At 40.3% G+C, this 21,816-nt stretch overlaps 4 protein-coding genes across 7 annotated transcripts in view; 2 read left to right on the top strand and 2 right to left on the bottom strand.

The window, feature by feature from the left end:
- The window catches only part of camk1b (calcium/calmodulin-dependent protein kinase Ib), a 34,827-nt gene extending 28,263 nt beyond the window's left edge, over positions 1-6,564 (bottom strand). Inside the window, exons 1-4 of one of the 3 annotated variants that reach the window (XM_051413886.1) lie at positions 6,430-6,533; positions 5,136-5,268; positions 4,355-4,367; positions 576-689 (exon numbers count right to left, since the gene is read on the bottom strand). In XM_051413886.1, coding sequence (XP_051269846.1) covers positions 576-689; positions 4,355-4,365 — 125 coding nt within the window. In that variant the 5' untranslated portion in view covers positions 4,366-4,367; positions 5,136-5,268; positions 6,430-6,533. Of the gene's footprint in view, positions 1-575; positions 690-4,354; positions 4,368-5,135; positions 5,269-6,429 lie in introns of all 3 variants that reach the window. The other 2 variants (XM_051413888.1, XM_051413887.1) reach the window with 2 other exon arrangements.
- A 1,597-nt stretch (positions 6,565-8,161) lies between these two features.
- nek4 (NIMA-related kinase 4) lies at positions 8,162-15,653 on the top strand. 2 transcript variants are annotated; one of them, XM_051413863.1, is made up of 16 exons: positions 8,162-8,481; positions 9,261-9,527; positions 9,635-9,832; positions 9,914-10,021; positions 10,379-10,533; positions 10,693-10,825; positions 11,749-12,411; positions 12,496-12,546; positions 12,651-12,800; positions 12,886-13,050; positions 13,411-13,477; positions 13,615-13,808; positions 13,926-14,014; positions 14,192-14,409; positions 14,494-14,627; positions 15,019-15,653. In XM_051413863.1, the coding sequence occupies exons 1-16, from the start codon at positions 8,395-8,397 to the stop codon at positions 15,115-15,117; spliced, it is 2,778 nt and encodes a 925-aa protein (XP_051269823.1). In that variant the 5' UTR covers positions 8,162-8,394; the 3' UTR covers positions 15,118-15,653. The 2 variants fall into 2 exon arrangements, with proteins under 2 accessions (XP_051269823.1, XP_051269824.1); XM_051413864.1 differs by having other exon boundaries at positions 8,163-8,481; positions 13,615-13,727.
- Positions 15,654-15,770: 117 nt separating this feature from the next.
- spcs1 (signal peptidase complex subunit 1) lies at positions 15,771-17,119 on the bottom strand. The gene is made up of 4 exons (XM_051413900.1): positions 16,952-17,119; positions 16,381-16,440; positions 16,205-16,291; positions 15,771-16,060 (listed from the first exon to the last, which is right to left on the bottom strand). The coding sequence occupies exons 1-4, from the start codon at positions 16,985-16,987 to the stop codon at positions 15,935-15,937; spliced, it is 309 nt and encodes a 102-aa protein (XP_051269860.1). The 5' UTR covers positions 16,988-17,119; the 3' UTR covers positions 15,771-15,934.
- A 125-nt stretch (positions 17,120-17,244) lies between these two features.
- glt8d1 (glycosyltransferase 8 domain containing 1) lies at positions 17,245-21,742 on the top strand. Its single transcript, XM_051413889.1, has 9 exons — positions 17,245-17,786; positions 18,018-18,116; positions 18,290-18,500; positions 18,659-18,776; positions 18,879-18,963; positions 19,327-19,439; positions 19,527-19,693; positions 19,788-19,900; positions 20,441-21,742. The coding sequence occupies exons 1-9, from the start codon at positions 17,771-17,773 to the stop codon at positions 20,620-20,622; spliced, it is 1,104 nt and encodes a 367-aa protein (XP_051269849.1). The 5' UTR covers positions 17,245-17,770; the 3' UTR covers positions 20,623-21,742.
- Positions 21,743-21,816: the final 74 nt, after the last annotated feature.

Here is a 21,816-nt window from a genome sequence, read left to right as displayed (position 1 = left end):
GTTTGGAGCCATGGAATTATCAAAATGGTAAAGGTACAAACAAAGGCCTGAGAAACACAGCATTGCTTTCACTGGCCACACACATGTGCTGCTTGCTTGAACCACATCAGGCTCACATTAGAGCCTGTTAGCATGTTCGATTAAGCATCAAGCTGTTTATCTAGGGACAGTGACAGGAGCAGCCCAGCAAAAATATACTTGGAGCAGTGACACATTTACACAATACACCAAAACCAGTCATGAAGTTGGTACGGTATGACTAATCATTCCTTACCAAATAGGGTCTATCCATTCATTACGCAGCACTAATTACCTATCTGCCTAAATACTTGCATGATAATTTAAAAAATGCAATCCATACAAAAGCGCCGGGATCAGAAACAAAACAAATACAAATGTCTTCTGTCTTTCGTCCATCTGAGAGAACACCTAACAAATACGCATTAAGTGCATCAGTAAACATGTAAAAACACACACCCTTTAACAGAATCTTAACAATGTTTCCCAGAGTGTGAAAAAGCCATCATACAAAGCTGAAACACAATAGTTTTTGCCACTGGTGCTGAAACACTTACGTTCCCAGGATCTCTTTGAAGTCATACTGATCCTTCACATCTGTGGTCTTCTTTTTCCACGCATGGCAATCGTCACCCAGTGGCATCTTCTTGTTGTTACGGTCAGAAACAATACTAGTGAAGAAACAGAGGATAAGGAGGAAATGATCATTACAAGCGGTTAACTGCCTCCATCTCCCACCTGCAGTAAATACAGTACTGCACTGATAGTGATCCTCACTTTTCTTATGTGGTTGTTTGCATTAACATAAAAGAGTTTATATAACTTGGATTTACTGACATCTGTGGATTTCTTACAGTGTTACAATGTCTATTCATAGATGCATGCGACTAAACTTACCCGTTACTTACGATGTTACAACCAGCTTGACAAACAGACTGTTGCAAAAAATGTGGTCAGTCTGTTACAGAGACAATTGCATGTGTCTCAGGTGACTTAAGAATGCGGTAAATCCTGCTTCCTTTTAAATATAGTTTTCACACACAAAACATATCATATGACATGGGGTATTAAACAAAGGCTCTCAGGCTGCATTTGATTCAGTACTGGTTCACTGTTTGTGTGAGTCCTGCACCTGCAACTTCACGGTGATTCCAAGTGGCGGCTGCAATGTTGTGGTTAATCTGAAGGTCCAACATGGCAGAAGCATGCAGAGGATCTGGTCTAAATCTATAGAATATTTTTTTTTTGGTCGGACATGTTATAAAAAAGTGATGTTCTGCAGTCATGTTCAAGTAACGGGAGTAGAATTTATGATATAGTAAAGAGGGCTAAAAGTCATGGCCAATATCTACCAGGTTAATAAGTAAACTATAGTTTCACACTGACCCGACTGTTGCTGTAAAGTATATGACTTCAAGTATAGCACAGTTCACCTTAGTGTCAGGGCTGAATAAGGGCTGTGGACCCAGGTCATATAAGTCCTTAAGTTGACAAATTCCTAAGAACAGCAAAGGTTTTTCCCTGGTGCTTATTAGTATTGTCACACTTACAATGGTATGTGTGAAAGATCTGTCTGAAGAAGCACACCAAACAAGAACCAAACTCAGAAGCCTATATGTCTATAGTCTATTTAGGTGTTGGTGGCAAACCACATACCATACCAAGCTATAGAGTGTAAAAACATTCCTGATTTTAAAAGTTAGAAAAAGACACAAACAATATTAATTCTTTGTCTCATTTATTCATATTTTCTCAGCAAAAGTCAACATTTAGATGTTTGTCCTCACCATCTTCTCCAGAGAGGGAGTGATCACAGCTATCATCGTCTAAACCCAGAAAGTCCCTATAACTCAAGACCTGGATGACTAAAATAGCCCCTGTTCATATCAGCATGCCTCACTCCTCCTCTGTTCCTGCTGCCTGCCTGGCAACTTCACAGTCTGTCTGTACGAGATGATGTAACATATTGTTCTGGATTGTACAAGAGCCATCTTGCTAAAGACGATATAATAGCACGGTTAATCATTTCTGTATCACTTCAGAGTCAACTCATTTCAATGCCGAACTGTGCGTATGAGTGGCATTAAGCAATAGTCAGGGGAAGGCTTAACACTGCTGTTGCTCAGAATAAACGTTGATAGGATGTGGCCTCTTCTAGCTGCACTGAGGTGCAGTCACTGATTGATGCGCACACGTGTGCCATGTCTTATGCACACACACACATGCACACTGTGGCCCTCTCGCTGCCTTCACTAATGTCAGAAGTCAGCTTCATACCTGTTGTCATGGAAACCCAAAGGAGCTGTTAAGGTATCTGACAGTCAAAATTGCTTTAGTGTCTAATGGCAGGTGGCAGCTAAGGTGGAAATCATTCTGGTTACTTCAGTGCTTCAAATTAAAAAGCACATCTGGTCAGCATCTGGGGTGTGGTAATTGGATATGGATTAGACGTTACATGTCACACACAAGAAGCAGTGAAAAATGATATAACCTTCTCAGGTATAAAGTACAATTCACAAGTAATGCTTTCACATGACCGTAGGTCTGATTTTAAATGTCATATTAATTCACAAGTACTTTGACCATTTACAATTCATGACCGGAGGTGTGCATTTGATATAAATTGTCTGTACCAAAAGAATGAGAAACAAAACTTACAGTTGAACAATTGCTATCTGAGTCATTCATCATTTCCTCCACTACATTTTGCATGCCATTTAAAGCAACTAAAGAAAAAGGAAGTATTTCTAAATTGGTTATGAAAACCCCATCATGCAAAGTAATGTGATTAGGGGAAGCAGTAAGAGGAAGTAAAATGCGAGTAAAAGCTTGGCCGGTAAATCTGCCATATTGGGGGTTCTGTTCCTGGCGTCTAATAACTACAGTAGGGGACAAACAAACAATACGTAGTAGGCTGTAACTCTATTCCATCCTAAGTACATCTTCAACTTGACACCAGTCTCTCTCTCTGTCTGGAAATTGAGGATCCATTACCAAGCATGATATTTTTTTCTCCAATGTTCAGGAAGAATCAGGTGATCTTTGTATTTTCTCATGTTGAGATCCTTTAGGCTTTCTTATGTCTGGTTGTGAGGAAAATATATTGAGTTTGTACTGCTGAAACCAACTGATTAATTAAGTATTAAGTACGAATATGATATATATGATTTCCACCTTCAACGAAGGTCCAGTGTGTAACATTTAAGAGGATCTACTGGCATAAATAGAATATAATATTAATAAGTATCTTTTCATTAGTGTATAATCACCTGAAAATAACAACTGTGTTTGTTTCCTTAGAATGAACCATTTTTATCTACAGAGGGAGTTTTTCTTTTCTTCAAACTAACTGTAAAGGCTATTTTTAGAGATTATTTTAGGCTCTGGTAAACTGTGAGAGACTTGTCAGCAGTTTGGCCCTTTTAGAGACTAAATGAGATACACTGAAAAGATGTATCAAGAAGGATTAATTAAAAATAAAAATATTATTTTTAATTATTCATTTATTTTATTAATTATTTAGGCAGGGCATCGTTGTTCTCTTTAAATGGACTGCAACAGCACTAGACCGTTTCAAGCACACTGAAGCCAGAGAAAGAGTGAAAACACCTCTCATATACTGCTTGTTTGTAGCATCTCACCTTGCTCATATGGAGATTCATGGAGATTCATGTTAATTCATGCACTGAGAATGGGTGATATTGAACATTCATTTAAACATCAAAGTCATTTAAAATCTATGAATGCATCAACGCTTGCTTGTCACAGGTTGTGTTCATTTTAGAAATCTACGGATAGTAACTAACTGTGTGCCCAGAAAATACCAACATGCACCTAAATCTCCTTCATAACACTTGGATTTTACTTTAGTGGCACAAACATCTGGATATGTTTCACATGAGGCAACTTCACATAACACTTTAAATAACACATTTCAAGCAGTTGGAGCTTTGAGGACAAAGTTGAGCAAGGGGAGTCTGTTTTTCAAACAGGCAAATGCTATAAACAGCAGAATAAGGTTCAAGTTTAAGACACGCAGGGGTAGATGGGGGCAAGTTTATAAAAAAAAAAAAGTGGGAGAGTAGAGGAGAGAGACACATGCAGGTATCGTATGAGCATGTAGAAGGCAAAAAACAGCCCCTCCATGTCCACTGATGACATGACTTTTGGCTGATGGGTGAAGATAAGCTGCTCAAAAAACCCAAGAAGCAACAGGATTGAAGAGGCTTGAGATAGGGAGACGCACAATACCATAAACACAATTTCCTGAGTGGTTTGTGACATGCAGCATTCACCCTTGTTTAAGGTTTACACAGAAGAGAGTCGCTGTACTCACTGGTTTCCCATTCCTGTGATGTGCAGTGGACAGAAGAAACACACACACATACACACAACCACTGTTAAATGTGACGAAATGGCGTGGTTAGAGCGTGTTGTTTGAAGTGAAACTTAATTTGCAGTGGTGTTAAAATGTTTTGCAGCACTGACACACACACACACACACACACACACACACACACACACACACACACACATGCATGCACACAGAATCAAACATAAAAAGAAACAAACGTACATTAAAATATGAAGTTTAACAAAAATTTGACCAAACTGAACTCTTGAACACATCTCAGGACAAATCCACTTGTTTACTCTAAACTGGGTGGCTTGTCTCTCTACAAAAGTGTTGATAACAACACATAAACAAGTTGATTCTCTTTTGTCTTTAAACACTGAAATATTGATTTTGACTCGCCTTTACTACTATTATATTAAATCTTAGCAGACAATTAATGGCAAGGCTCCAAACTGAGGAATTCTTCTGCCAAGTTAAGAACAAAGACTCCACTCCTGCCAACGGACTGCACTCATGTTAGGACATGCTTCACTAACCATTTTCCAAGTGATTTTATTTTACTACTTCTTTTCGGGTGCATTGCTATATCTGATCTTTTAATGCTTTCAGAGCATAAATCTGAAATCTGACCTGAAGACCAAAGCAGAGGAGTCTTTATAAAGTGCAGCTGCCCTGGTTTTGGATCACATTTCCTACAGTATCATGCATTTTTGAATGACAGCAACCCTTATTGCAACTCCCAACATGTGTTATTGTTTACCTTAACGGTTTTATTGTCTCTTTGGAAATCTGGGGTGTCTCAGGAATTTGCAGACAAGTGGAGAGATGCACATCGACCGGGGCGAAATGCAGCTCAAATGAAGCTGGAGCCAGCACAACAAAACTCTATTCACCTATTTAGCACAACAGATAAAAACGATTCATTGGGTCAAACGGTTGAACTGATGCAGTTGTGGGCTTCTTCCTGCGTGCCAAGAGCAACACGTTTGAAAGCATGAACACAGAGAGAGAGAGAGAGAGCAGTGATGAGGCAGTTTGTTGGTTCCCTGTAACTCGCCTGTCAACGTGAACTGTAATAGGAATCAGAAAACTAACCTACACCATCAAAAAAAGGTATCAGCTGCTTGCCATGGTGCCCCTCCAAAACTGCATGTGCCCCCCTACCCATCAACACCATGCACCCAGTGGCTGACTGAGGTTTTCTAACAGCAAGCTGATTGGTCAGCTGGTGTCAATGACGCACAACAAATCTCCTCTCAAAGTGGGCTTATTAATTGATAAGCAGACTTCTCTTTACTAGATCTCATAGACAGAAGAGATGAGGAGGTGTGTGTGTGTGTGTGTAAGGGAGAGAGTTGAGAGAGAAAGGGGAAGATAAACAGAAAAAAGGGGAAGGGGAAGGAGAAATGAGGGAATGGGTAAAAACTAAAAATACTCAAACAGTGGAAAATCACACATCCATACCTTCGCACCAGTTCCGCTGTAGAGATGAATAATGAAAGGGGGTCTTTCAAGACATAGTAGAGTTATTTCTAGATGGTCGGACCATACTGTATAAACTTAATTTATTACATTACATTAGGCTAATTCAGGGAGCAATCTAGTTATTCTGGTATGGAAGAAGACGAGTATCAGTCCCTCCCATATTCCATGTCAGTATCTGATCTTCGAAACTGCAGCTTCAGTTACACAGAGCTCCTCTTGATGTGAATGAGAGTACATCTGCATTACTGACGGCTGCTGTTCACTTCAGCTGCCTCCCTCCCAATGTAGTAAAGCTGAATGCAGTTTTAAAGTCAGTGACTCTCCCTCCAAAAGTTCCTCTAATACGAAAACAAAAAAATCCCCATAATCACGGAGTGAATGTGAACGCCAGGTGAGGTCAGCTAACGTTACTCACAGATAAACGCTGCTTGAATACGACCTGTCAACCCCCCCTCCCCTAGCCAGAAAGCACCCCACGGCTCCAACAACAACAACAACCTCTCTATCCTCTGTGGGAGAGTCAGAATTAAAAGTTGGTGCCATGGCAGCGAGGCAGCTGTTGTTCCTACCTGAAATTCAACAGTCAATAAGGTCCAGCAGCCGTGTCCTGTGTCCGTCTGTCTCTCCAACTCGGCGCGCTCTCACGCGGAGTCCGTACTTGGCAACCTCACTAGCAGCGCTCCTCCTGACGTCAGCTCGGGGCAGGACGCCAGCGGACCAATCACCGCTCGAGCTGCGGCCGCACAGGTAAACAGTTCTGCCTCGGGATTGGTCACATCGCCCTCCACCCGTGAAATCCCCGGGCAGTGCTCGCAGGATGCGGTGCTTCTAGGTGGGTTGGTGTGGGTGTGCGGGTTTGACGGTGATTATGATAACATACATATCAATGCCGCCTACTATCTCAGCTTTATCGGCCACGTATGTATACATACAAGGAAACGGACTCTTGTTTTATTTTGCTCCGACTCATCTCCAAGAACATTGTACAGGAAGAAGTTAGACAGAGATAGACATGCAGCTGGTAATGCTGGTAGTAATAGCAAAGTAGATCTTACTTTTAAAGTGGCCACATTTTATCTGACCCTGAGAGGGTTTCCTTGACTTCCTGCTTAACCTGATGCTTCAGTTTCCTACACAACACATTGTCTGTATTGCATGTTATTGAACTTGTATTCTTTGTTCTTTAAATAGATTTAATTCCTCGATCGCATCTGTTTGTTTTCGCGTGTCCATATGCTCAATTCAATCTGAATTTTTGTCTTGGTTATTCGTGTTTTATATGTCTTATCTTTGTCTATATATTTGTTATAACAGAACAAACCCCACATGAAACCAATTTAACTAATTCACTTCAAAATAAAGCCCAGTATGAATCCCACACAGCTAACTTCTCCATGTCCGTTCACCCTGCCCGGTGCGCTCCACTTGGGGAGATGTGCGGTCTCAGCTTGTGGTGGTCTAGTGCTCCATCTAGTGGATTGCAGGGCCCCAAACAGACCAGGTAAAGTTCATGGCAAGTGTACAGAAAAGATCTGACTGAAATTCAACCAAGTTTAGTAGTAAAGACAGAGCCATGGGTGTGGTGCATCAACTTTTTATGGTCATTTTGATCAAAACGTTAAAATATGTAAAGTTTAAGTAACATCATAATTGTTCTGTACTATTATAACTGATACACGATTGAGTGTGTGTTGGTAAAATATTTTGCACATTATTGTACTGCACATTGCATATATTGCATATAGTGTATATATTTTTCATTTAAAGTTTTATATTTTCTATTATATTTTGTAATATTCTTATTTTAGTGATCCCTATTGTACTTGTACAATGTACTCTTTGCACCACATTCCCCTATGCTGCTGCTGTGTAATTTGAATTTCTCCTACGGGGGATCAATAAAGGAACATTTTATCTTATCTTAATCTTAGTCAATATTTATTATGACTTTTTTTCTTGAGATGTTTGCCTTTTTTTATGGCAGAAAGAGTATATGTGCAACTCATAGAGTGGAATTGTGTGTGCTGGTTAAATGAAATGGAGCAAAGGTCTCATTACACCTGTGTTACTGATACACCCCTCCCCCATCTTTATCAACACACAACACTGTCACATTTGTGCACTACCAGTTTGAGCTGCTACACCTGGAAATAAAGAGTATAAGCAGAGCATTTACAGCAGCTGCTTCCGTGATAAAGCTGCTGCAGTGCGCAATGTGGACGCTGGGTGGCGCTGTGCTGCAGACGGAGCGGTGTTTCGGAGCAGGCGGACCCTCTCTCTCCGTCGTCGGCAGTGAGCTGCCAGTTGCCTAGTGACGAAAAACTATCGGCTGCTGCTGATTTCCTGCGTTTTCAAACTCTCATCGCTGGCACTGAGCTAACTACTGCGAAGTTTCCCCGCACAGATTTCATGTGTTTTTATCTGTGTCTCTGCAGCCGGACTACGGGCCGAAATAAAACCCTAATGGTCGCTGGATGTGTCGTGTAATGTTTCAGAAGCCTGTGAGGTCGCGGTATGAAGCGTTTTGAAGAAGGATGAATAATTATATTTTCATCAGGGTCGTTGGGAAAGGGAGCTATGGGGAGGTGAACTTGGTGAAACACAAAGCAGACCGAAAACAGGTGAGAAACGGAAACTATGTGTGTGGAGTTCAATACAGCCCAGAACAGATAAAATAAACAACTTAAAGCGTTAACCATTATAGTGAAATGTGTATCTTGACGCCTCAAAGACCCGCTCAGGTTCAACTAGCTTACAGTTAGCTAAAGTCGGCTAAAACCTTACAGACGCTGTTTTTACATTATGTTTCATAAACTGATATATAACGTTATATATCTATATATATGAAGCCAACATAATAACGTTAACACTTCCAGTGTGCTGTGAGACATAGTGACATGAAGTTATATGTTAGTAAACATAATGTATGTTGTTGTTTACAGGGCAATAACACAGGTTTGACAGTTGATGAAACTCCAGTCTGCAGCGATGACCCTTGAGGGGTTTCAGACAACAGGGACACTTTAATTTAAGCTACTGAACCTTAAGGAATTGTAGCAGCGTAATTAATACTACCTAACATCATGGTGGCTAACTCATTTCAGGTGCAGAGATCTTGTGTCAGTGTTTCATGGCTTAAAAAGTTCTGATTTATATGTGGATCACCCACATTGACAAGATTTGTGAATCCCTGGTCTACATCAGTCATTAGATTTAGGTAAAATGATGAAGTTATGTAAATGTGAACTTAAACTGAGTTCAGTTCATTGCAGTCTGGTTGAAAATGCTTCAGTTTCCTATCGCTTTGATTTCTGAATTTGTTCATGTTCATTAATGTAGAATGACTTGTTTTCCTTCATTTCCAATTCAGGGAGAGTGATTTTTCTTTTTTCTCCCCCAGTATGTTATTAAGAAGCTGAATTTAACCACCTCGTCCAAGCGGGAACGGCGTGCTGCTGAGCAGGAGGCGCAGCTTCTTTCCGAGCTGCGACATCCTAACATTGTGACATACAGGGAGTCTTGGGAGGGAGACGACTTCCAGCTGTACATTGTGATGGGCTTCTGTGAAGGCGGTGACCTTTATCATCGGCTCAAACAGCAAAAGGGCGAACTGTTACCTGAGAGGCAGGTGGTGGAGTGGTTTGTTCAGATAGCCATGGCCCTCCAGGTATGTTGTGAGATTGAAAGTGAAGGCCGTGTGAGGATCAGATATAATTTATTTTCTTTGTACAATTACAGGACATCTGAAGTCACTTTTGTCATTTTGCTTTGTAGTACCTGCATGAGAGAAACATTCTTCATCGGGACCTTAAAACACAGAACATCTTCCTGACCAAGACAAACATCATCAAAGTTGGGGACCTTGGCATCGCCCGAGTACTGGAAAACCAGAATGATATGGCCAGCACCCTCATAGGGACCCCTTACTACATGAGTCCAGAGCTTTTTTCTAATAAACCCTATAACCACAAGGTAATTTGATTGTCTGCTGTTGTTGTTTTTTTCCTTTGTGAACGGTCATACTTTACAAATGGATGTTATTTTTTTTTCTAGTCAGATGTATGGGCCCTGGGTTGCTGTGTGTATGAAATGTCCACGCTGAAACATGCGTTCAATGCCAAGGACATGAACTCCCTGGTCTATCGCATAGTACAAGGAAAGGTGGGTTTCACCAAGTATTTATGCTTTTCCAGGTGACAGAAATCCTCTTTTTGCAAACAGATATATATATAATTCAGTGATTGATCTGTTTGTCATTTCCTAAGAGTGTCAGAAGAGTTCAGGGAAATATCTTGAACAGACTGAAGTTGGGAATAGACTCGTCCTTTCCCAAGTAGCCAAAAATAAAAAAGCTGTGGGTGTTAATTGGTAACTTAAACCCTCTTGATCAGTGATGTAATAATTGATTATCTTCTAGTTCATACAGTATGTTATTTTTCTGAAACCCCAATAATCTAGACATATAATGGGTCGCAAAATAGTTTCACAATAATTTATAACATTTGATTTTCTCATAAGCTGCCTCAGATGCCCAGTAGATATGATCCCCAGCTGGGAGAGCTGATCAAGAGCATGTTGTGTAAGAGGCCTGACGACAGGCCTGATGTCAAACTCGTCCTCCGGCAGCCGTACATCAAACGACAAATTGCCATGTTCCTGGAGGCCACTAAAGAGTAGGTGGCACTGACAGCAGACCGCCTCACTTTTATGTCTGAATTTTTAAAACCTAACCGAATGCTTGTTTGTTTGTCTTTTCCTGTCATTAATTTCTCTCTGTATAGTTAAAATGGAATAATTGTGACTGGTGCTTTGTTTGTTTTGGTTCTGACCAGAAAAACTGCCAAGTCAAGAAAGAAAGCTGTGGGTGGCAGTGGTGATTTTAGGGCCAACAGCGCATCGTCTGCGTCATCTCAACCAAAACCTGAGAAAAGTCCCCAGCATGAACCTCTCGCCAGGGTGAAACGGGTGAGTGACTAGAGCAAATCTGGTTTAACACAGACAACTCTACTATAATACTATAATATTTTACTATTTGCCACAGTAACTCATGACTCAGTATTAGATTACTGTGTTGTCACTTATATTTCTTATATATTATAATAGACTAATAGTAACATACAGTTGTTCTCTGTTATACTCAAGAAAGAAAAAGAAAGAAACCTTTTGATTTGAATGTCATCATGTCTTTTACTGCATTTTATTTAGCTAACTCTGTCATGCTAGTTGTTGAAATAAAATGCTCTCCTTATCTCTCCAGTGGAAATATTTGTTTGCTGCTTGGATATGACATCATGGACATTAATACATCTGCTAACAGTGGGCTGTTGTGATTGGCAAAACCCAATAGGGGCAACTGGTATTAATATGTGTAAGCTTAATTAATCCGTTTGGGACATTTAACTAAATGACAATTAAATCGCTCTCAATTAAAGTACTTTTACTTAGTCACAGTAAGCAGTTGTTGGGGCATTGTTTCTGTGGTAAAAACCTTTTACTAGTACATTGTTTCACTTTGGTACAGTAAAGCCAGCAAACAAGTGTTTGTGTTGATAAAGTAGCATTGAGAAAATACCTTTCAAGTTATTTTATTTTGAGATAGAATCAACAAAAAATGTTTAGTGTTCTTGCAGCTTTATCTTGATTTATTGATAACATACATAACATTACATCCAGGTTTTCCAAATTTTCATAACCAATCCTTAATAAGTTCCATTACTGTATGTTTATTCTCAATATGCGTGTGTAGATTTGTCCTAGTCATCAAAGTAGTAAGATTAAAAACAGTGCAGTGGATTGCTCTGATTACTATACGGTTGAAGCTGTTTACCCAGTTCTAACGTCAGGCGTCAGTGTTTACTATGGTTTTTGTTTTTTCTCTTCATCCTCAGAAAGAAGAGAAATCACAGCAACATAAAGTTCGGAACGGCCTCGCTGACTGCACTCCAGTCCAAACACCTCTGCCACCCAAACCCTCCTCACCTGATTCTCTCAAAGCCAGCATTGTATCCCTGGCAACCATTAGCAACATTAATATTGATATCCAACCACAGGAGGATGAGGACGCGATGAGGAGACAGGTGCAGGGGCCCCAGTCAGTTGTGTCGCACCAACGAGCAGGTAATGAACTTGTGTACAAAGACAGCAAGGGAAGGGGGAAACCAGATCCTTCTCCCCCTCCTTCCCCCGTTAACCCCCCTCTGAAGAAGTCTGTATCAGGTGTTGGCACTGGGGGAGGCGACGAGAGGAAAGCACCCAATGGATTGTTAGACAATCGTCCACAGGCCTTGCCGAGCCCTGGGGATACATTTTCTGTCTGTGGGGAGAAACGGATGTCAGATGTGGATGATAAGGATGATACCATGGAGTTACTTAAAGAGGCTGAAATGCAGAACCCAGTGCTCAAAGTGGAGAAAGAGGCTTTTTCTCTCCCTGCACACGAATCCAATATAGAAAATATCGGAGCTGTTGTGGAAGTGAATATAGACAATAAAAATGACACTGGTATCCTTCTCAAGGGAGCTCCAACACAACACCATACCTCAGACATCCAAGTAAGTGCTCTTAGTCATAGAGTAGATTTTCTGTTGTTTTTTTATGAAGTATTTGTTTATGTGTGTTAATTAATGTATTTGTAGGAAAACCTAGAATCTACTGAAAAGCTGTTAGAGCCGTTCCCTCCAACATTGGTGAGTAATTGGTGTACTCATTCTTCCATAAGCTGACTGTGTAGCACTGCCAACATCCAATGGACCAAAGAGCTGGAAGTTACTCTTGTATTGTGTCTGTTTAGGACCCCCTTCAGGAGGAATCTCCCTCGCCAGCCAGTAAGCCGGGTGTGACCACTGTATGCCAAACACCCTTGTACTTTTCATCAGAACCTTCTGTATCATGGCAGCACAGAGGGAGGGACATAAGACGGACACCTGGGGATCAGGAAAAGGTAAACAGTGTGTACTCAGTGAGGTTGATTAAATGAATCTTTTTTTCGATGTTTAACATTTTTATCTTAATATAACTTCTGTTAGTTCAAGGTGGCTGCTCCTAGACCTTTACCTCCACCTCCTGTTGAGAGCATAGCCGTGGAGGGGAGGAAGAGAAGCAGGAGGAGCACAGAGAGCAAGAAAGCTGGTGTAGCTGCAACCTCCACATCAGTTGGTTCCTTTAAGGACGGATTATTACCACTGCCACAGGTGACGATGCTCCTCCACTCGCACACTGTATACAACTCATTAGTGTAAAATGTGTATTTTTCTGAATATCCATTCTGCTGTCTGACATATTTTTTGTGTTTGTAAAATCTGATTCATAATTCCTGCAGTCTTAAAAACACAAGTATTTTTTTAGTAAGTGTATCATTTAAGACCATAGTTTGTACAATTTTAGATTGATAGTGGAACAAAAAAAAAACACTGACACATTAAAAACATTGTTTCTGTCTCAGTTCTTTTTGTGCTCATGGCTAAAGGTTTTCCTATGTTGATCTATTCTTGCTGAAATCAACAGAAGCAGTTTATCAATCACAGAAAAATGAGGCTAAATTTTATTTTCAGGATCGTCCTCTTTCTGCCAGAGAGAGAAGACGACTGAGGCAGTCCCAAGAAAGTGTGAGCCAACCAGGTACTTACAGTCCTTTCTTAACTGAAAACCAGAACATCATAGTTGGACTTAAAACCACAACAAGGAGGCTTGGAAAAAAATAAAAAAAAGTTGGTAGTTGACTTTTTTTTCTTGATTACTTTTTGCTCTTTCCACAGGTGTTAGTGGTGTAAGAAGGGCATCTTATGATGTCACTTCCACCAAGGATGAGCACTACAATGCCCCAGTTACCAGATCTGTTTCAGCCACTATCCCTGAGACCAACAATAAGGTACTGACACCACATTCCTGTGACAATGAATTGTACTTGGTGCAGTCGTTAAAAAGGAACTACTGGTGTGACAAAAAACAGGTTAGATTTGCCATTTGAGGTTAATCTGATAAGGTTTCAATGAAATTAAAACATTAGTCTGTCTGTCTGTCTGTCTAAACCTGTGTCACAACAGTGGGATGTGTTTCCTTACAACAGGATAAGCTGCCGGAGCGACGGTCAGATGAAGATGATTGCAACTCGTCCACAAGTTCCACAGAACGTTCGGAGGGAGACTGCAGGGAAAGGTGAGTGTGTACAAGACAGGAGAAAATAACATGATGTTCAACTGTTGTGTAAAATATAGTCATCATACTGCTTTGCTATTCATATTCATTTCTCTGGAAAGTCTGCCAGCATATTTGCTGTGTCACATTGCTTTAGTAAATTTGCTGTATAATCCATGATTTATGGGTCATCTGCAGGAAGACTGAATCCAATGACATGCAGGATTTAGTTCACATGATGACCCAAACTTTGAGAATGGATATTGGAGATGGTGGAAATGAGCCGGACAAAGGCAGGTTTGGCTCTACTGCACTGCCAGAATTTAAGCTGAACAGGAAGTACAGGGACACCCTGGTGCTTCATGGGAAGGCTCGAGAAGAAGCAGAGAACCTGTCACTCGGTGAAATACCAATAGGTTAGATACTTTGAGCAAACTCTATTGTCATCAGTCTGCCACTCTGGAGCTTCCCTGTAATGAACCAGCTTGTCTCTTCAAAAGGCTCCTCGTCTGGTCCAGCTAAGATCAGGAGAGCCATAGAACACCTGAGGACAGATGTGGTGAAGGGCCTGGGGGTCAAGCTGCTGGACAGAGTCCTGGAAATCATGGAGGAGGAGGATGACACCAAACGAGAGGTATTTGGGATATTATGGTTCCCTTAAGTGAAAGAATGAACTTCTACACCAGGAAGTATAATAGAAGTTGCAAAGATGTAAGCCAGATGTACAAGTTACAGAAGTAGCTCAGTGATTTTCTAATGCATATATGAATATATAGTTCTAATATACAGTATGTAAACACACATACAAAGGTAATAAATGGGACGCATTGAGACTGTAAATAAAGTTAAACTGACTTTAGTTAAACGTAGTAAGAGGACTTTTAGATCAACCTGTATATTCATTTCATGTCACACCTTTGCAACAGATTAATGTGCCCATGCACAGTGTAATCAATTTATAAAGTTTAACTATTCCAATAGAACTCAAAGTTAATTCACCTGTCCATTGTTTTTTCTCCCTGCAGCTGTGCCTTCGTGACCAGATGGGGGATGAGAAGTACCAAGCTTATGCTGTGATGGTGAGGCAGCTGAAATTCTTTGAGGATATCGCCTTCCAGGTTTAGAGAAAATGCTGTATACAAGGGAGCACACACGTTTGCATTTCCATGACACTACTTGTTAGAAAGTGGTCACAAGAGGCAAGCATCTGGACAGAAACTTGGTCTTTGGGAGAAATGTGAAAACCAGTAGTTGTGAATTTGTTTCCTGCCAAAAGACCACCCTGCATGGATTGGATGAATTCATGGAATTGCCAGGATACAGCTGCTCTTGTTATGTAAATAACTGTGAAAAGTTTTTTTTTTTACTTAATTTTTCAACCATAGAATTTGTAATGGATCCTGTAATTTTCTGGATGTCTATGCAAACGTTACGAGTCATGTTAAAGCACTCTTCTTTACACGTTCTGTAGTGGATACTAATTTGTTTATTTATAATGCAGTAATTTCAATAATTGCTTAACATAATGCTGTATCATTGAAGACACTAGATCTCACTTCTGCTGCTGTGTTGTATTTTCTTAAACACAAAATAATGTAATGTAGAATAATGCATTGTGGATATTAACATTTGAATGATTTCTAATAAATCCTAAATGTAATTTTTGGTTCCATTGTTTCCATTGAACACTGAACAAAAAATGCAAAAATTAGTCTTTGTGAACAACAACAACATATATCCAGCAGAAAAAAACAACTCTAAATACAAATGAAACATCGACGGTATCAGATGTTTATTACTTTGACACACAAGTATTTCATTATTGACTGATGCTGTAACAATGATTTCTTCCCAAATACTAAATGTAAGCTGTGAGACAAAATTCTAAATAATTTCCAATATAAAAGGATGTATTAACAGTCAGGCAGGGACAGTGCTGAGTTATTTGTGCTTCTTCTTCTTGAGACTTTCCTGAGGTTTTTGGCTGGGTTCCCCGCTGGTCTCTGGTAAAGTTGGCTGCCAGGACAGAGGGTTCTGTCTGTACATAGGCCATGGAGGCAGGGTCAACTAAAGTCAAGGACAGACCGAAGAAATTTATGGTGTTATTTTGTGTTAACAGCCAAGGGTACAATAGCAGACACCTAATTTAACTGGATGGACAACTTATACATGGTTCCTTCCCAAAAAATACAGCAGACAACCAAAACTTACCACACAGGACACAGCAAAACCAGCCAAGACTATGTACACTGTCCACCCAAACTGTTCAACGATCAGACCATACACGAACCCAATCACCTGAAGAGAAGACACAAATGATACCAATGAACCTGGCATTTTAGAGGTATGTTTTAAATGACTACTTTGCAAAGATTATGGTTAGTTACCGCTGAGATGAGTATTATTCCTTGGAAAATCTGCTCAGCCAACTTCTGGCCTTTATAATCCTGTGACACAAGAGACGGAAAATCATCATTTAGGCAACATTAATAACACATCAGCTCACACTGAGGTTAGGATGGCAGCGCCCCCACACACACACCCCGCGCAAAATAAAAAGATGGTGGATCTTGGGTGTCGTCTGATAGCTTTGTTTATCGCTACACTAATCTGAGGAACAGGTTAATAATAAAAAACAATGTCACTGACTTGTTACAACAACACGCTAAGCTAACGTCGCTAAACAACTCCCATTGTAATGTTGGTGCATTAACAGACAGCTGGTGACTTAGATGTGACCGCGTTAGGAGCTACAGTGGATCAATGGCACTGGTTTGTGTGGTTGAGGGTTATGGAGGAGATCATAAAGTGTGGCTCGCCTCTGTTAACGGTGTGACTTCAATCTCACCGCTGCACGGGCTAGTTTGGTTTTAACGCTAGCTTCATATAAAACGTTAATGGATAGCGAGCATTACTATGAAGGCTGCTCCACGTCAAATAAGCGAAGTGATCTCTTACCATGTGCGTGGGAATGTTCTTGAATACAGACAGCATCTTTTCACTGAAAATGATCAGGAATAAACAGAAAAGATTTGGCTCAAACGGATGCGAACCATAGCAGTCTGACTTCCGGTGTCTAAAAGAGCTACGTTGTGTTGTGAAGGACCCTCCCGGTTACTCCACAGTGTTACAGCTTGTGTCAGCTGCGCAGGTTCACGGATCTATACACGGTAGGGATTGGGTAAAGTGGTACAGTTGTCGGCACATTTGGTGTGGTGTTAGTGGAAAGCTCTGCCTGCCTAAATGAATGCCGGTCAATATTTTTTAGTCACTTTAAGCTATTACATGTTGAGCATAAATGTGTTTACATTGTATTTCCAGTCATGAAAACATAAATACATACAAAATTAAACTCGTAATTGTTTTTTATATGCGTGAAACAGCAAGCAAATGTTTTTTTTTACAGTCAGGCATACACATGAGCACCCATTACTACGTGCTTGTGATAGCGGATAATAAACTTGTTGATGTTGAGTTGGCAGTTTGGCTCTAGCGTGAATTATTTGTGCTTCCCTGTCTGGTTTCTTGTTGGAGCTGAATTCACCTGCGCTGTAAATATTTGTAACTTCAGTACATGAACACGCAGTTGGAAGCCGCTAGTTGACGTTGTGCGTTTGTCGCCACGCACTGGTGCAGCAGCAGTTCGGGTTCACCTCAGTCCTCATTAGTCAGCTAATACCTCCCGGGCTGCACTCAGATCAACTTTGAGGATTTTTATTAGTTTGATTTTTTCTTTTAAATTTTTTTTTATCAGGAGGGACGGATGAGGCCGTTGTCATGACACTGAGGAGAGGTGAGTCAGTTTGGATGAGACGGTTGCCTGTTTGCATGACTGCATTATGTCTGTAGTTGGGTCTATATAGTACAGCGCCTTTGGGATATAATTATTAAATATAAACTCATACTTCCTGCGCTTTTTACATCTAACATTACTTCCCAACAGATGTGTGGCTTTCCACGGTTTCCACGCTGACACTGTTTCCCTCAGCCATTGTTAATATCAGCTCTTCATTGTGTCTTTCAGTAAACGTGGTCATCCTTGTGCTGCTGGCTGTGGCCTTCCTGATCATAGTTCAACGGAATCTCCTCAACCTCAGTGACTTTTTACATAAGGAAAACCCAGGTATGTGCAGAGGAAGTTTACTGTGTGTCCCCTGCTCTCTACCTACATATGGGGTACACTTTTCTCTCAGAATATCTTGTGTAATTATTGTTACATCTCATCAGACTAATCCAGTGTATTAAAATGAAACCATGGAAGCAATGAATCAAACCCCAAATATGTTCTTTATCCAGATGCGGGGATGATTCTTCCCTTTGAATCCGAGTTGTCTCCAGACATCAGACTGCAGGCGGCGAGGAAAGGAGAGGAGATCCCTGTCCTCATCACTGCTGTTGAGGAAAGACTTGGTGCTGTGGTTGCTGCCATGAACAGCATCTACCAGAACAGTAAAGCCAATATCGCCTTCACCATAGTGACTCTGAATGACACGGTGGATCACCTAAAGTAAGACAATGAAGCAAGTCTGTGTTGCTACATTGTGCGTGCTTATTTGCCTTGGGCATATTAATACAGGTCTCTAAGAGGAATTTGTGCAATGTTAATTGTATTTTATGTGAGCAACCATTGTTTGATATACTTTTTTCTCTTTTTTTTACCAACAGAGCGTGGCTTAGTAAGACAAAGCTAAAAAATGTCAAATATAAGATAGTTATTTTCAAGCCTGAGTTCCTGAAAGGGAAGATACCGAAAGATCCTCAGACGCTGGAGGATGAAAAACCAGTAAGGCAACTTATTGTTTTGTCACTGTCCCAGAATAAATATTTATGCTGCTGTTTTCCTGTTTGTCTCTTACAAACTTTGTTCTAATGGTTTGCTTTTCAGTTGACTTTTGCCAGGTTTTATCTACCTGTACTCATACCAGAAGCAGAGAAAGCTATCTATTTGGATGATGATATCATTGTACAAGGTAAGACACCACTATAAAAGAAGAGAATTACCTTGCCCTATTGCAATAATGCGAGTCAGAGAGTCAGACACCCCCTCTCTGTAATCTGACTCAAACACGGACAATCATTTTTTGCAATTTTTGCACATTATTAAACTGTACATTTTTTCTTTTATATATATATATATATATATGTATGTATGTATGTATGTATGTATGTATGTATATGTTGTTTGTATATCTGGAGTTTGTAATGAAAATAATTTCCCCCTGTATTATTGCTGATTCTGATTCTGATTTAACTCTCAAAAACTCTCTTGTAAAAGCAAGAGAAAAGGTTTTGTGAAAGGTAATAATGAATGGATTTTGTCTGTTGGATCCCAGGAGACATTCAGGAGCTTTATGAAACCGGCTTTAAACCAGGACACGCAGCTGCCTTTTCAGATGACTGTGATTCAGTATCTGCTAAGGGGATTGTTCGTGGAGCTGGAAATCAGGTGGGCAAACAGTAGTAACATCATAATGTGGAATGTTTCTTTGTAAATATGGTGGCACTAGGTTAAATAATGAATCTTTTCCAATAGAATAACTATATAGGTTTCCTGGACTTCAAGAAGGAGGCTATCAAGAAACTGGGGATGAGGGCCAACACGTGCTCCTTCAACCCCGGGGTCATCATCGCCAACCTGACTGAGTGGAGGAACCAGAACGTCACCCAGCAGCTGGAGCACTGGATGGAACTTAACACACAGTGCGTTACTCACACTGGTGAAAAGATGGGTTAATATGGGGCAGTCTTTCACAAACTGAAGGCACAAATCTGTGTGTATTGTTGCTTTCCTCAGGGAGGATCTGTACAGTAAGACTCTCGCAGAGAGTGTCACCGCCCCCCCACTCCTCATTGTTTTCTACAAACGCCACTCCACCATCGATCCCATGTGGCACGTCAGGCACCTTGGTAAGTTCATAGTGGTTGCTGATAGGAAATAGGATACATTTAAAAGAGTTTTACATCAAATAGGGTTTACATGTGGACAACCCCGAGCAATTATTGTTTCTCTGCAAGGTTTATGTGATATCCACAATACTGGGCATATGAGTAAATAAGCTTTTAGGAGTTTTTAAAGGAATGGTTCAGCATTTACCCCTCTTCCCTGTCTTTATACTTAGCTAAGATTAACTGTTTCATGGCTGTAACTTCATATTTAACAGTCAGATTTGAAAATGCTATCAATCTTGGCAAGACAATGAATAACGCACTTCCAAAATGTTGAACTATTCCTTTAACAGACTTTTTGAGGTAGTTTTTCTGTTGTGAAAAGCATCCAGTTTTTAATTGTGGCAGAAATCACAACTGACTTTGGAAGCTCTGTTCTCTGTGCACATTGTCAGGTTACAGGTATTTGGTCACATATTTGTATATGTTAATGTTTTTGACACCAAATGCACTGTGACATAAATCCAAATTATCATATGATGGCAAAACCTTCTTTTTCAGGCACTACAGGAGCTGGAAACCGCTATTCCGCACAGTTTGTGAAAGCTGCCAAACTCCTCCACTGGAATGGACACTATAAGCCATGGGGGAGAACATCTTCCTTTTCTGATGTGTGGGACAAGTGGTTCATTCCAGACCCCACAGGAAAATTTCATCCTGTGCGAAGACACACAGGGGACTAGACTGAAAAATTGGTTTCAGGAACTTTCAATCAGCCAAGCCAGCCCCCGTCCCAACAGGACCATGACTCGTGATATCTCAGGAACTAAGTAAGGCCTACTCCCTTGCCAGCCCCGTACTTGAGTCATCATCCGAAGTCTCACATTCCCTTCAACACACAGAATTAACCTTTTTTTCTGAACCCACTGCATCTTATAACTGCTTGGAGCATACACATATTTAGCATTTTTTTAGTCAGTGCCGTTGAGATTGCTTTGACACGTTCTTCTCAAGATGTTCTGAAACTTTTGAAAGCGAATTATTTTATTAAAGAGACTTTTATAGGTGTATTGCATCTGAAGGATATTACCTTATTACGTAGTAGACATATATGCATCAGTTCCAGTCAGCAGTATTGAGATACCTTGTGACAATGTGCCAAGACAACTATGTAGTTCCAACCATTGTCGAAGTAATGATGACCTAAGTAGCTATGTTTACATGCAGCTTAATACTAATTTACTTTATTTGCATACTAAAGGAGTTTATACTGTTACCTCAGCTTTAATGGTGTAGCACAGTCGACACTATAACTGGTTCAAACACTCTCCTGTGAGTTGTCAGTTCATTACTCATCTTAGCCATGCAGGCGCTGCATGTCGTTACCTCAATTCAATACTTCCTGTGGAAATGTAATTCATTACTTTTCTTAATTGCGCTTAGGTTTTATTAATCAGATCCTTGTTTTGACATCTTTTAAAAATCACCTGTGCTTAGTTAAGCATCAGTCAGAGAGAAAATGCAGTTTTAACTCCCTCTTCCTCTATAATTCAACTATTCTGAATGGCATTTCCACAAATATGAATTGTTCTGTGCATCCAGTTAATGGTGCACTACCTTTTGATTTGTCCCACCAACAATGAACTATTCCATAAATGAACACTAAGTTCTCACTTTACAGCAAGACCACTACTCAAACATTCACCTTTGCAGAAATTGAAGAACATAGTGTTTGTACAATTCTTATGTTTTATCCCTGTCAGGATTTTTATACAGATAAAAAAAAAAAGCATTCACCTTGCTGGTGTATATGTCATCTTTTGTAAAGTATGTGAAATAAAACTTACATTTTTATCGTTTAAATCTTGATTTGTCACTACAGAATGAACCTGCTGCAGTTGTGTAAGTTTGTGGTTTTGGAAAAATACAGTAAGAAA

This window comes from Dicentrarchus labrax, unplaced genomic scaffold (assembly GCF_905237075.1).
Source record: "Dicentrarchus labrax unplaced genomic scaffold, dlabrax2021, whole genome shotgun sequence".
In the NCBI taxonomy this organism is placed as follows: Eukaryota; Metazoa; Chordata; class Actinopteri; family Moronidae; genus Dicentrarchus; species Dicentrarchus labrax.
The sequence above is the reverse complement of the archived record's forward strand: the minus strand, read 5'-3'. Positions and strand labels throughout refer to the sequence as shown.